The sequence below is a fragment of the Perca fluviatilis genome, chromosome 13, assembly GCF_010015445.1.
Source record: "Perca fluviatilis chromosome 13, GENO_Pfluv_1.0, whole genome shotgun sequence".
Taxonomy (NCBI): Eukaryota; Metazoa; Chordata; class Actinopteri; order Perciformes; family Percidae; genus Perca; species Perca fluviatilis.
In genome coordinates this window covers 17154393-17169407 of record NC_053124.1, presented here as the reverse complement: position 1 = coordinate 17169407, position 15015 = coordinate 17154393, and the positions used below count along the sequence as shown (strand labels likewise).

Here is a 15015-nt window from a genome sequence, read left to right as displayed (position 1 = left end):
GCTACATGATACTCAAACCCCGCCTCACACCCGGCTCCCGCCTCACTCTGACGCTTGCAACCAATGCGAAGACAAAGTCCTTCTATGCCATTGGACGCTGCAGACACCAATCCGCTCTGACACATCCCCTGTTCTTCCCCTTTTCTCCGCCCAACCTCTTTTTACCGACAACCAACTTCCGGCTCTAAGTTACCTTGAGCTGCAGGATAGGGGTCAGGGAAAAGAAAAGAGGAAGAGAGAGTAGGGAGGAGAATAGGTAAAAAAAGACCAAATAAAGTTGTGGAAAGCTCTTCTGGGATTGTGTGAGGGTGTGCTAGTGGTTGCTTGCCTCGGCATTGTTTGTCCTCGGGTGGTCTCTGCCTCTCCTGCTGCTGGACGGATGAGAAAGGTTTCACGGACTGTTCTGACAACTGCTCTCTGCTTATTTACAATGTCAAACTAAATGTCTCCCTCCGCCCCGCCTCCTCTCTGCTGCTACAGGCTGACAACACAGTGATGCAGGCAGCCACGCTGGCCCTCACTGGCTAAAACAAGTGGCAGAACGGATGCTGCATGTTGCATCCACATGATTTAAAGTACAAAAGCATACTAGGCAGACTCGCTGTCTCATACGTGTGCACAGGTACACATGCACATGCACACACACAAACACACATTTTGTCCTTGCTTTCTCATTCATCCTTGCTCACAGTCACACACCGCAAACCTCTAGCCTCTAACCAGCCTACTTGTTATGATTCATTTTACCGTTAATATTATGCTTCTCCTTGCATGGCGACTGATTATTTGCTTAGAATATGAATTAGTTGTGTTAGACTTTATTCAACAAATTATCATGACTCATGGGAACAATTAGTTTTGCAACTTACTGCAACCACAACATTATTCCAATGAAACCCTTATATCGGTGTCAATCAAATTTACAGTAAAAAATACCGCAAAACAGATCATTGTAGAGCTTTTATACAACATGAAGAAGAATCAGCTGGCAGGTAAACAGCCACAGAAATAGGAAAAAGAATACATCTGATTCTCGTCCTATTTGTGGATAAACAAGAGTTAAGAGATATGGGTCAAAGTCTGTAAACAAAGACATTGTTGTCTTGACCCCAAAAAAAACTACGCTCACAGCAACTTCCACAATAAAAACGTCATCAAAAAAACCACGTCAGCAATGTCATACAATGCCCTTCTTGTTAACTCACCACCACTGGTTTAATGTGCATACTTTATACACAGTAACCTTTACTTTAGAGCACCAAAGCATGACACTGCTGCTTGCGCACAACTCAGTGTGTTGCACTATTGGCTGCAACAGTAATTCCATATCTAATATGCAAACTCATGAAGAAACGTAAAAGTTTAGACAATAAAGTGTCGAGAGGTGACAGAAATTGAAGGTGTGATGGTAATGAGTTTTGGCCACGTAGCCTTTAACTGATAACTTGTGCAAAGGAAGGTGGTATGACCTAAAGCTTTATGCTGCATATTACTGCAAATCCTGACTGTATTAAGGAACACAAAAAGCTTAAGAGAGAGAGAGAGAAAGAGAGCAAACCTGCCCCATCAATGAAAAATCTAGAGGGGGAGGGGAACCGGAAGGATGGAGAAGGACAGAGAGGAGAGTTGTTACAGGATGGGAGGGGTAGAACAAGTGGAGAGAGGGTGAGAGAACAAGATAGAGACTCAAGAGAAACAACGCTAATGTTCCTTTTTCTATTTTTGAGGAGCATGGGGACTAGAGCAGGTACTACAGCCATCTAGTTAATGATTAGAGTGGAGTTGTACAAAGATTAATCTCTCGGGCAGTTCTCTCTGTAGATGTATTCTGACTACCAAAAATGCTTCAGCAATGACACTTGGCAAGGTCACTGTACAAATGAGACCTTCCCATGACCTGTGCTGCCTGCAGGGCCTAGCAGGGACATGTTTGCTCTCACTGGCCCTGTTTAGAGATAAACATACACCAACCAGACTGTGGGTTTGATAAACACACAGCACCCTCAGGGCAGTCAGGCCGAGCCATGAATTTACCCACAAACATGCAAAACACATGCACACCTGCATAAATAAATGGTTAGTTGACTGACTTGCACACAGGTTACTCAGATTACATTCCCAGAGGCATGACCAACGCTCATTCAGTCATGTTAAATATAACTGCTACATTAAACGTGAACAGTGAAGTATGAACACAACATACATTTTATTGTGATTAATTTTAGATTAATCAAGTAAGCTAAGGTTGCAAGAATGTAAAGAAGAATGCTATTTCTCTCAACTGCTAACACTGAATAGAAAACGCTGAAGTACGTTTGAAATTCTTAAATTCACTGGGATATACAGCAGAGAAATGCTATTGTTTTTAGATTAAAGCATATTAATACTTAACATTAACTAAACACAAGTGCAGCTATACGTTAGGTGAATGTGTTCTGTTAAGATATAGTGGCGTAATTTAAAGCTCTCTTTCATTATTTAAAGACCCGGTGTGTTATTTACACACTGACCTGAGTAAGGAAAGATAAAAAGACAATTCATATTTACATATAGATCTCACAATGCATTTACAGCAGAGTAAGGCAATTTTCTCTTTAACGAGTTAGCCTTAAACACGATGTTGCACTTTAACTAGGTCGCTACAGCATACATTATAAGCCCGTTAGCTAGACGAACAAAGCGGCTAGCAGGAGAGACCAAAGCCACATCCCAGGGTAGCAGACGGAAGTCAGTATTTAATTATCAGTGAGACCTTATAATATATCCATTCTAAGGTCGTGTAAATAAACTAAAACATTAGAATACATTGTAGTGCTAAACTGTGACATTTCTGCTAAACACAACGTTATGACATCAACCTCCAACACACACATTTAGCACTAGTAGCTAACGTTATGATATCGTTAGTCACTGTTGGCCCTGACTTGTTAATAACATTAGCTTGTTGGAGGTGCACACTTTTGACTGTTGTACAGCACAGGTGACCATCCGCAGTGTGTAATTTTAATCCCCACTAAACAACGAGTCATGACATCAAGTGAAAGTTTGCAACGCTTTCCAAAGCTAGGAAGAAGCAGTCTAACCAATAATGACAACGTTTGGATCTGTCCTTCAGACCAATCAAACCTCGGACTAGATTCCACCAATCAAGGTTTTTAGGGCTAAGTTAGTTCTGCAACTGACGCCATTCGGGGTCCGGTAGAAATAGCCAATCCGTCTGACAATTACTTAGACAAGAGCCAACATGGTGGTCACCAAACATCAGTTTCCTGACCGCCCGTGGTCCTTTCAGCGGGCCACCAATAAGCGCCTCAGAGAGCGGGGAGGGAAATGGCGCCTATGTTCATCTTCCAAAACAATCGTCTATTGGTTAAGAACAGCAAATGAAAAGAAGCGAAGAAATTGCTCCTACTTCCACCCAACACGGACTGCTTTCTTGTAAACGTTCTACACAGAAACAAATTTTAATTTCTTACTCACTTTGTTTTACGGGTTCGAAGTGAAGTCCGGCTCAGCGTATTATTTATTTTATTTAGCTAGCTTGCAAAGGGAAACAAGATGGCTGCTATTGGAACCGGAAAGAGTTGAATGTAGGAGCGTGATGACGTAACGGTTACGTTCCCCCAAAGCAACGGCGTCAGTCTGGGTCATTAAATTCGAAAAGGATATTGAAAACATAATATATTAAGTCACAAAGTAATATTAGTCACAGTGAAACATAAGTGAACCAGTAAAAAGTACAATGACAGCAAATTGTATGTGGCAGTTAACGTCAGCCAGTTGAATGATATATATACTTTGAGTCCATGAAAAGCGCTATATAAATTCAATTTTTTATTATTATTATTATTATATACACAATGTCAAATTGCACAGTGATACAGTAAAATATATAAATGCGGCTGCTAATTATAATAACAGGAAGAATATGACTGATTTAGTTTTAAAGTTTTTATTGAACTCCAACATTGGATTACATTATTCACAAATGTCTGCAGTTTTGTTAATTTAAATTAAGTTAAATTTAATTAAGTTTGCGGCACAATTTAAGACTAATATCGCAATAACAATATTGCTACTTGCTGCTGGTGATAACTGTAATACAAAGACATGACAGCTGCAGTAGACACATATTTTAATGTTAACATAGACACTCAGACTTTACATTTTTCAAGTGTCTAAAGCCAAATAACCTAAAAAAACAAATAAGGAAGAAAGAAATGTAATGTCTAATCATGTTTTTAAACCACAGTATCCCATTAAAAAGTATAGAAATCTGACAATTATTTCCTTGCCACAAGTTCCAGGAGGGTGGAGGTGATTTTCTCCAGGTTGTTGGAGTACCGAGGGCCCCTGTCCATCCTGGGTCCTCGTTCCATGTAGTGCGGAGGTGCGGAAGAGTGGGAGTCCAAAAACTCCTCGGCAGCAGGCGGGTAGTCACAAGGGTGCATGGGTTCTTGAAACCTTTCAGGATAACGTGCTGGCTCATTTGAGTGAGTAGTATCTCGTGGCTGAGACATCCCGGGCCACCCAAAAACCTCTGAAAGAAAAAACAACAGGAAAAGAACTTGAATGAAAGAAAGTGGGAAAAATACTTATTTTGACAGAAAATGGTACAAATATGAGACAACAAATTTCAAATAAGTTTTCAGATCTAGTTTTCAGATTTGATCACAATTCCTTCATACTTTTAAAGAAGAATATTTTGTCGAACCGGACTGGTATGCAGTGTATATATATATAAAAAAATAACATATATATACACACACACACACACACACACACACACACACACACACACACACACACACACACACACACACACACACACACACACACACACCTTCATAACGGCTTCTGTTTGACTGTCTGGGTTCCCCACGAACAGGATGGTGGTATTCTTGGCGCCACTCGTCAGTTACATTCTCACGCTGCTGCCAGCCTCTTCCTCTGTGATCTTCTTTAAAGTAGTGTTCTTCTGGTCTTCTAATGTCTGAATCTTCCCTTAGGGTAGTTTCATACTGGTGTCTTGGAGAAAGCCCTGGGTCTGGGTTCAAGCTGTTGTAGTCTTTGGAGATGGCTGCTCGACCATGGCTATTTTGCTACAGCAACAAAAACACATTTCTTTAATTGATTTCTCGTGCTTTAAAGAGAGTCAGAGAATTAAACTACATGTTCAGTTAAACTAAATGTCAACATGGCATCATGACTTTGTGTAAACATACACGCCACTTTCCTAAAGCCAAATGGTGTCTTATCTGTAAGCATTTTGAGCTATCCACGTGTATGTCTAAGCTGTATACAGCGGATGTAAACATACACAACAAGTGGCGTGTTATCACGAGAACGTGCCGTACTATAACAGCGTCACACACGTGTAAAAAAAAAAAACACGACGCTGACCAACGTGACACGCTTAGGAAAACAATTAATGGTTGGGTTTAGGAAAGAAACATTGGGGAAGGCTTAAAAAAAAGAAAACTGTTGAAAAAAGCCACAAGTGGGACACGATCGCCAGCTCTCCATCCACCACCCCAACTAACCTACCTCCGCGGACTTACGTCCTTTCATACTACTCGCTACTGTGAAAATTCACACGTAATGTAGGTCAATGGCGGCCGTACAGTGTTGATAAACACGCCAAAAAGCAATTATGAGTCTTGATAACACGCCAAAATGGCATACGAATTGGCGTGTCATACATACACAACTTTATTAGACTAGATTAGTCTGTAAATGTTCAGTTAGAAAGACTGATGCTGTGTAGTGACACATACCAGGGCGTTCTCCGATTTTTTGGTCTTGAATTCTTTTAGAAGGTTGCAGAGTTTGCTCTTCAGGAAGTTAGCCTCGTCTGCATTTTCAATTTCAACGTTTTTCTAGTAGGGGAATATACATTGTTAAGATGCCCCTTTCAAGGAATGGCTGCACAACAAACATCATTGCTACGTGTGTTGCAAATACAATTTCACAAACTTACCAGCATATCAAAGACATCCCTTGGCTCAGAGCCTCCTCTTTGGTAGCTTTCATTATGATGTGGGTTCTAAAAAATAACAACAGGTTTGACATCACTACAGCAGTTACACAACATAAGAGAGTACATTTTCTAGATTAGTATGTATCTAGAAGTATGACATATTGGCACGTTACTAGTTAATCACAACAAATAGCCTGATTTCACGACCACCTACCCATGATTCCATGTAGAAGTCAGGATGTTGTGTTCCATGCATTTCAGGTCCCAATGGTACACTAACCGGTCTAGGACGACTGCCAAACTTTGGATTTGGAGGTGCATACTCATCACTGAACCTTAAAGCAGAAATCCAAAAAATGTAAAACACAAAGCATTTAGTCAAATAATATAAAACATTTTTAAAGAGGTATCAGCTAGCCAGAATCATGGAGAGCATTCGATACAGATAAACGACAAGGTACATTATCACTCACATCTCTTTTGTCGTTTCAACCTCCTCTGCAGTGGCATCAGAGAAACGACTCTTTCTTTTTCTTTTACCGCGTCCCTCATTATTGGCGGACCCTTTCAGGAAACGCCTGAATGGCTCTGGGATGTCAGAGATGGCCCTGGTAGCTTCCTCTCGTCTCTGGGAGGTAGGGGGTCCTGTTCTGCTTGGCCCAGGGTTGGCAACTGCCTCCTCTCGAAGTGGTTCTCCCATTTCATGACAATAATCATTGATCACATTAAACAAATGGTCACGTGACCGGTCACTCTCCATAGGTGTAGGAAAGCTCCTCCTCTTGACCTCTGGTTCACTCGACCCCTGCCTGCCTGCTCTATTCATACTGTCATGTCGACCAGATACCTGGTCCAGAGACCACCGCTGTTCATCGCCTTCTGGGTACACCGGCTGCGAGGACTGGTACTCGGCAGAACGAACTCGCCCACACCTAACTTCCTCAGTGAAGAATTCCTTTAGTTGATCTCTTTCTGGGTAGGGCCTCCTGTAGGGAGGAGCTTCCTCTGGGTAAGACTCTCCATGCTGAGCCTGGCCATGGGACATCTCCTCCCTTGAATCATACCTAGGAACACCACCTTGTACGGCTCTTCTTTGTGGATCTTCCACATATTCCTCTTCATAGTCCGTACGATAATCAGGGTCCATATACTCTCGTCTGCCCATATCACTTTCCCTGTAATTGTCCCTCAACAGCTCCTCTTCCATGCGGTCACTGCTGAGAGTGTCCTCCTGTTGGTACATCAATCTGTCTCCGTTTAACATGTAAGGGTCTTCTGGATGGAATGGGGTTGTGTTTGGGGGATACCTCCCTGGGTGAGAGTACTCATCCTGGTAGTCCTTGAGTTCTGGTAGGTGTGACGGCACATCTCGTTGGGTCAAACTCTGTTTGATGTTGCGGCCCCTATTTTGCTTCTGCCTTTGGGGAACTAGGGAACAAGATCAAACTTTTAGTACAAGTAAAAATATGACATACAATATTCATTATATGAGCGGTTTTTAAATAAAGTGACATTGATGTATCATATTTGATTCTCTGAAAAGGATTAAATACACGTCATAACAAAAATAACTCCCAAACACCCAAGTCAGGCAGCTTAGCACCGAATGAAAGACTTGTTCTGTGTGACGTTCTGTAAATGAGCCTGCTCAGTACATATACAGTGTCAAATTTAAACGACATTCTTATCAAAAATAAAAGTTAAAAGATTAATGGCCTACATGATTATTTATATCGGCCTAAGTATCAGTCTTATCATCGTATCAGGCTATAATCATTAAGAAAAAACCCTCCAACATCCATCCTTAAAAACCTTCAGTGAAACTCTGACCTATTGACCCCGACATTTCTATGCATTTACCAATGCTCAGTCAAGTGAGAACACACAACAAAAACATAGGAAATATACTATGTAACTTTGCCAATATCGTATCCAATATCCATTATTCAGAATTCACAGTATGAATGTACCTCTTGAGATGTTTAATTTGCCCTCTATCCCCTTTTTCGCCATTAGCTGAAACACATATACAACATTAGGTTACTCTCAAAATGATTATGATTTGAATTGTGCATTATAATATTCAACATGTCTGGTTACTGAACTCTGTATGTCCCACCGTTGGAGTTCCTCGTCCATCCTGTCTCTCTATTATCTCTGCTCTGGCTCGTATGATCTTTCCTCCGTGGGTTATTATGGATTGTTTATTCCAGGTCACCAAGTCTGGCCGTTTCAATTCCTACATACGCACAAAAGGTAAGGCTTTCTCACTTTGTTTCGCCTCCATCATTAAAAAGCAGACGCATACACTGAAAAAGTTCACAATGCTTTACCACATATTTCTGCCGGTGTTTACGTCCAATCACATGACGGACCATTTCCGGTAGGTTTGCGTTCTGATGACATAGCCTACATGTGTATCTGGGGCCTGCTTGTAAGTCATTACAAGGCAGTTCGTCCAAATAGTTCAAACCTAAGAAATAAGGCAGAAAAAAAGTTAAATAAGGGATCAAATGTGAAATTGATATATAAAACGACAAGCACCAATACAAACATACTATACCTTTTTCTCGCTTTTATTTTTTTGCTGAATATATGTTGCATGTAGCGGTGTGTGTGTGTGTGTGTGTGTGGGGGTATGTATGACTGTTATTTTGATGCTAAAAAATAGGAATCAAATTAACATGTTTGTTTTGTTTTTAAAAAATGGTATCAAGTTATTCACCAATAATGGGCTCATCAAGCTTCATGTAATCCAGATATTGTAAAATGTCCTCGAATACCGGTACGCAGTGGTGTCTGACAGCAAGCCCTGAGAAACCCAAACACTGGTAGTTAGCAAAAAACATTAAAAAAAAAGATAATAAAGTATCATACAGTGCAAAGTCTAACTTTTAGTGTGTAAAATGCATGTTGGGTGTTGTTTATCTTACTTCATATTGTGAGATAAACTCACTTTGCTGGTTAGATCACAGTAGAGTACAAACACCAGTGCAAGGTTTTATTATTTTTCATGTACTTTTATTTGTTTTAGGTGTAGCTACACCCCACTGTATCATTGGACATTTCACCTATTGTGTTCACCATTTTCCAGACCGTCATGAGACAGAGGCCTAGTTACATGAGATGTGTTGAGAAAGGAGTTATGACTTTGCAAAATGAATTGCCTCAATATGCCCTTGATGTCACAACTATCTCCCTCAAGCCTGTTTAGTGAATGATATGGCCATTTAGCAAAAACTGATCCACTGTAGCTACAGCCAAAAGGGTTGCATTCTCTACTTCACATAAGACTGCTGCAAATGACTAACCAAACACGTTTTTTTGTATGACCTCGCAAGTTTTTACCTTTGAACACTTAAGTCCTCCAATTCTGCTCTACTTACATCAGCAGGGAGGTTGTCTCTTTGAAACAATGCACAATCTTCTGTATCTCATGATTCTTGGGTGTTGCTGTGCAAATGTCTTCAGGTAAAGAAATGTTGACCAAGATGATTTCCTGCTATAAAAACACTTACACTGGGGAGGCATAATGACCTTGGCCTCCTGTGATATCTTAAAAGACAAAAGCTGCTAAATGCTGATGTTATCTACATAACCAACAGTAAAAGAAGTCGCAAAAAATGTATGTTGACTTCAAGTATGAGCATGCCACAGCTCTTTTGTCAGTTTAAACAAACAAAATCCCACCTTTTTGTATTTAAGCATACACCCCATTCTACAAAAAGTGACACTGGACCATGCTTCCACAGGCTGCACATTATCAAATGTGCACAGGAGTCGTTTGGAAAAATGCTGTGGCTGTTTCTTTTATACATGCAAGAAGCATGGACGCACTTTTTCGGTTTTGAACCCACCTTCCAACAGAAAGTTGGATTAAACAATCAGCTTATCTGATCTGCAAGGTTGCGCAACATGTTGTTGGCATTTGGTGTGTGCATCGGCTTCTCTGCCAGCCTCTGCGACTTACCGTTACCCATAACAAGATGTTGGTGAGCATTGGCACACTCATTGATGTTCCAGCACCACAATGATTTATATAGCCACCAAATTTGGCGACAAAAAGTTTTGTGGAAGCCATGTAGGTCTGTGCCCACGTTTAAATAATGGGTGAAAGAGCGACATTTCGTTCGACTCAAAGGACACCAGCAGAGGGCACACTCTCAGCTAAATGGCAGCATGATTCAAATACCAAGAGCATTCATCTCACTGCCCAAGACGAGGTGCAAAGTGGAATTCCTGTCCTTCACCATTAACAAGATAACACAACAAGCCAACCATGTTGACATTTGAACTGACAATCAGCAACCGTTAGCTTGGGCCGGTTTCAGTACCTAGAATGATGTGCCAGTCATAAGTGGCACATCATTTATTACGAGACTTGCATTAGCCTGCATTCACATTGCCTGCGTCGGCCAATCTGGCGAAAACGCAGATCTGCCCGTTCATTTTGAATGGGTTGCGTTTAGGCTGCGTTGGGAGGTGAAGCGGGGAGAGAGTTAAGACCGACTCAACTTTTGGAGAAAAGCAACCCCACGTCACGCTACGGTGGCCAATCATGTAACCGGCGATCAGACTTGGCAGTCGGTTTTAAGGTGGTATGAGAGTCCTGTACAGGAAAAAGGAAAAATCACTTCCTCTATCGCTGCCACAAGAAAGTTTTAAAACATTATGAGGATAAAAAAAAGAAGAAACAAGCACTCAACTGCCCAGGAGTTTGTGTAGCAGCTGAAGGTTTGCCAAACAACAAAGCACAGTTCCTCCGTCTCTTTTCTTTCTTAGTGAAATGAAGCTGCATTCAAGTGCGATCGAAAACATTGAGATCTATAAAGGATCTGAAGGAAAACAATAATTGTGAAATATAAAGTTTACTTGTGCTACATTGGGGTGTTAAAGAACACAACAGGACGTCACACATTTCAGTGACACTCCCACCACTGCACAACCCTGCAGAAAATCACCGGATCATTGTTTTCCTGGTCTGAACGCAGCCTTAGTCTGGCAATCACACGTGCTGGATTTATACAGCTGTTGAGCCATTTTGGCTACCTGGGACACTTTTCTCTCTGCAACTTAACTGTGCTGAATAACCGTCAAACATTATATGGCATCTATATGGACAATCGAACTTTACACTTGTGCGATTGTTGAACATCCTATTCCAAAAGCATTGGCGTTAATCTGCTGCTATAGAAGCCTGCACTGGGAAGGATCTCTGCAAGATTTTGGAACCTGGCTAGAAAACGTTTCTCCAATTTAACCACAAGAGCATTAGTGAGGTCGGGCGCTGATATTGGGCAATAAGGCAGGGCTCATATTAGGCATTCCCATTCATCTCAAAAGGTGTTGTGGGCTAAGGTCAGGGCTCTGTGCAGAGAAGTCAAGATTCCCCCTAACTGGGGTCTAAGCCAAAGCATGAAAACAGCCCAGGACAGAAAGCACACCAAGGTGTGTAGACATACTTTAGGCTGCGCAGCGTAAAGATCAAGATCAGAATTTCAAAGTTTTTATATCTGACTGTAAAGCGCTGGTGCGCATTTTCAATACAGTACGATGCAGTCCAAACGATGACATGTCCTTTGAGTTCATAACCATTCTTAGAGGATCATAGCCCTTGATGGATCTAGACTAAAATGATGTCCATTAAAACCAGGCAACGGCTTAGAGTGACCTCTGTTACCTTTGTGTGTGGAATGAATTACCTGCCAGAATAGACAGCAAATATACTCAAGGCCAGAATAGAACAAAATGAAAAGGCTGAAGATGAAGTCTACTTACCCGCAGCAACCAAGGCATCCTCTTTCTGCCAGGAACGAAAGGAGAGCAATACATATTAAGTCAATCAGTGCTGGGTAAACAGGACACTTTTTTTTTCCATCACTGCTACAAACAGAGAAAGGGTTATATCATGGAAATGTATTTTTTAACACAAAATGCTTGAACAAAGCCACAGCTCACTTGAGGTGCAGTAAAGATACATTACACATTACTGCAAATTATATTAAAAAAATTAATTATATAATATATTAATATTAAGCCGCCTTCCTGGGAAAAGGTTATATTAACCGTTTAAGGCCAAATGTATTGTGAAATGTATATATGTACGCAGAGAACAAGTATCCAGTTTTCTTCAATGCAACCAAAAGACATGGACTAATGTTCAACCAACTTTTGCTTACGCCTAAACTAGTGATTGTGTATTGGGCGGTGAGCTCTGCCAAAAAGCACGCCAAGAACTGTGTCCGAACGCATCCAGTGTAGTAAGTATTGAGTTTGAAGTCAGTTGTTTCCACAACCAAATGAATCTTCAGAGTGTCATTAGACATAAAACCGTCTAATGCAAGAACATTATGACATTTCCACGTGCTTTGCCTAGGAGTGTTGCAGCTTTGGACAAATCAAAGCCACAGGCAATGAGCTGGCAAATTTCTGGAAGAATTTTGAAAACATATTTTTGTATACAAGACAGACACAGAAATCGCATGTTAACATTAAAGTGCATGTGAGACAGAGGAACAAGGACATCCTCCATGTGACACCACGAAAAAGGACCTGCTCTCTCACGAAATACTGTTCTGCAGGATCATTTGACCAGATGACCGGTCTACATTGGAGATAGTTATCAAGCTTAAATCATTCCAATATTCTTGTAAAAGTATGCAGGATTTCCGGTTGTCATGTGCAAAATCATCAACAACCATGTTGCCTTGAGTCTCAATACTGGACTGATGTGGACCAAGAAAAATGCAGGCTTAACTATAACTGATAACCTCCAGAAAACAAATGCCCACTTCAGAATCAAAAGGAGACATTTTGTGAAGCAGAGCACCTTTTTTCCAGCCAAAGCACACCAAATATTTGTAAAATAAACAATTCAGCATTCATGCATTTTGGAGAGCTGACAGAGAGGTGACTGACTCTGTGCCTTCCCATAGAACACTGGACTGAAAAAAAAGTTGTATTGGTCAGTCTGACCTAAATGTGTGAACATGTTGCTTTCTTGTGTGCCATAGACATAAAGACACAGCACTCCTCCAAAATTAACAGGACATAGTCTTCATGATTGTCAAAGAACAAGCATTAATTTTTTCCCTTGTTGCCGGTTGCTGAAGGCTTTGCCACACTTTCAACATTGCGTGTCAGGTTGAGCGTCGGTGCTCGTGGTTCCATGTATACTACAATTGGGGGTCCGCGTCGGTCTGGTGTTCCAAGCATGCGCATTTCCCGTTTGCAAAAATGTTCGCCATTTGGCTGTCTTTGTATTCCTTTAAAGACAAATTTATATGAATGTGGGTAACGGCAGATCACCTTGCACAACCTCTCTTCGAAACAAGCATCGATTTATGTTATCTTCCTCCTCTTTTTCTTCTTCTTGGCAAACAAGCTAGAGGTGCATATGCCACCAACTAGACTGGAGCGTGGAACATGAGATGGAGCATGTGCAGTCAACGTGCTTGCTATGCCTACCTAGTCCGTGCAGTCGCAAATTTTGGGCTGCATACGGACGTCCACATAGGGGTCCGTGTGGACCCTCGCGGATATGGGCGGATGAGCCATTTACGCCATGGACACCCGCAAAGTATGAAGCGTGCTTAAAGAAGTGAAAGAACACTTTTCAGTTACTAAGGCATGGTAGCCAGGATACTACATTTAAGCACATATGAACAAAATGTCAATGTTCCCAGAAATTCAGCTTCAAGTCTGACCTAGAAGAAATGTGGAAGACCTTGCCTGTTGTTGTCACTGATCTGGTACTTACTGTAACACCAGAATATTTACCTTTTTGGCATACCAAGATGCATGTTGTTTGGCTGGCAAAACAGAAGTAAGTATGGTCGATATACAAGCAGGCAATACTTCACAAATAAAACACTGGAGAGGTCCCCAGGTGTTGAAAAGAGAGTGAAATATCACTTTTGGATGCTCCTCGTTTCCTGCTGTGAGAGTTATCTTGAACCTGTGGAAGACCTGTGACTGAATAAAAAGAGGCCATGGAAAAACCACTAGTCAAAATGAAGTGCTCGCTGTCTATAAACTTAAACGTCTATCACTAAATGTTTTAGTTACATTAGTATTCAACAACATGATCACAGACTACTACTTAACACTGTGTACCTTTATATGTCCTGGTGTAGTCAGATGTATCTTGTACAAGGTATCACCACTTATGGATTTATCACAGACCTGGATTTCAAGAGAAAACATAAATACGTATGATGGTATCATATACAATCAGCTGCCACTACATTAGGTATACATAGTCTAACTAATGTAGCCGTTAGTCTTTCTTCATAGCCATAACGTTAAATGAGATGGGTAAGATATTAGAAACAACTTTGTATAACACAGTTCTAGTGAAAAGAAACTACACCCTCCACAACAACCATGGACTTGAAGTTACAATATCTCTGTTTCAGCCATTGACATATATATAAGGTTTCATCAGACCCTGTTTATAACCTTCACGAATGAGGGGTTTATTTCCGGTATACAGTATGCAATGTAGACTGCATTAGATATAGTTAGGTGTATCAAAATGTAAACACGCAGTAAAACTTATGTGAAAGCCATGATGCATTTCTGCATTTAACCATGCAGACGCCAACTCGAAGTGCATGTAACGGTTAGCTCACCGTGCATTCGATGAATTTAGCCTCATCTTCGTAAGGTGTTTCGAGATTGGTGTCCATCGTTGGATGTTTTACGACTTGAACGTTGACTTTTCGAGAAGCCGCTAGAAGCTTAGCTTAGTAAACGTGTAGCATAACAGGCTAGCGAACGCAACCTAGCTAATGCTAGTTAGTACGTTAATGGGTGTTAGTAGCAAGCAATTCGCTTAGCTAGTTATCTTGCTTACACTAATGGACTAAAGTTAGCGTCTATGTGGTATATTGCATAGCTTTTCAGCCGCTTCTCTTAACACAGTCGACGACAGTTGGTGGGGGATGCTGCTTATGGCTACTTCCTGTTTGTGTTCGTGCACAGTTCGCCGTAGGAAACTTGAACGGGGTCATCTTAGTACAGTGCCTGTTGTT

The 15015-nt window shown here is 41.1% G+C and overlaps 1 protein-coding gene across 3 annotated transcripts; it reads right to left on the bottom strand.

The window, feature by feature from the left end:
• Nucleotides 1–3936: 3936 nt before the first annotated feature.
• Nucleotides 3937–14977, bottom strand: si:ch211-13c6.2 (uncharacterized protein LOC100000125 homolog). 3 transcript variants are annotated; one of them, XM_039821027.1, is made up of 13 exons: nt 14614–14977; nt 14096–14164; nt 11759–11783; nt 8706–8792; nt 8314–8453; nt 8100–8219; nt 7951–7996; nt 6454–7408; nt 6195–6315; nt 5981–6046; nt 5778–5879; nt 4844–5102; nt 3937–4540 (listed from the first exon to the last, which is right to left on the bottom strand). In XM_039821027.1, the coding sequence occupies exons 1-13, from the start codon at nt 14668–14670 to the stop codon at nt 4284–4286; spliced, it is 2304 nt and encodes a 767-aa protein (XP_039676961.1). In that variant the 5' UTR covers nt 14671–14977; the 3' UTR covers nt 3937–4283. The 3 variants fall into 3 exon arrangements, with proteins under 3 accessions (XP_039676961.1, XP_039676962.1, XP_039676963.1); XM_039821028.1 differs by lacking the exon at nt 11759–11783 and having other exon boundaries at nt 14614–14631; XM_039821029.1 differs by lacking the exons at nt 8706–8792; nt 11759–11783; nt 14614–14977.
• Between the last annotated feature and the right edge of the window lie 38 nt (nt 14978–15015).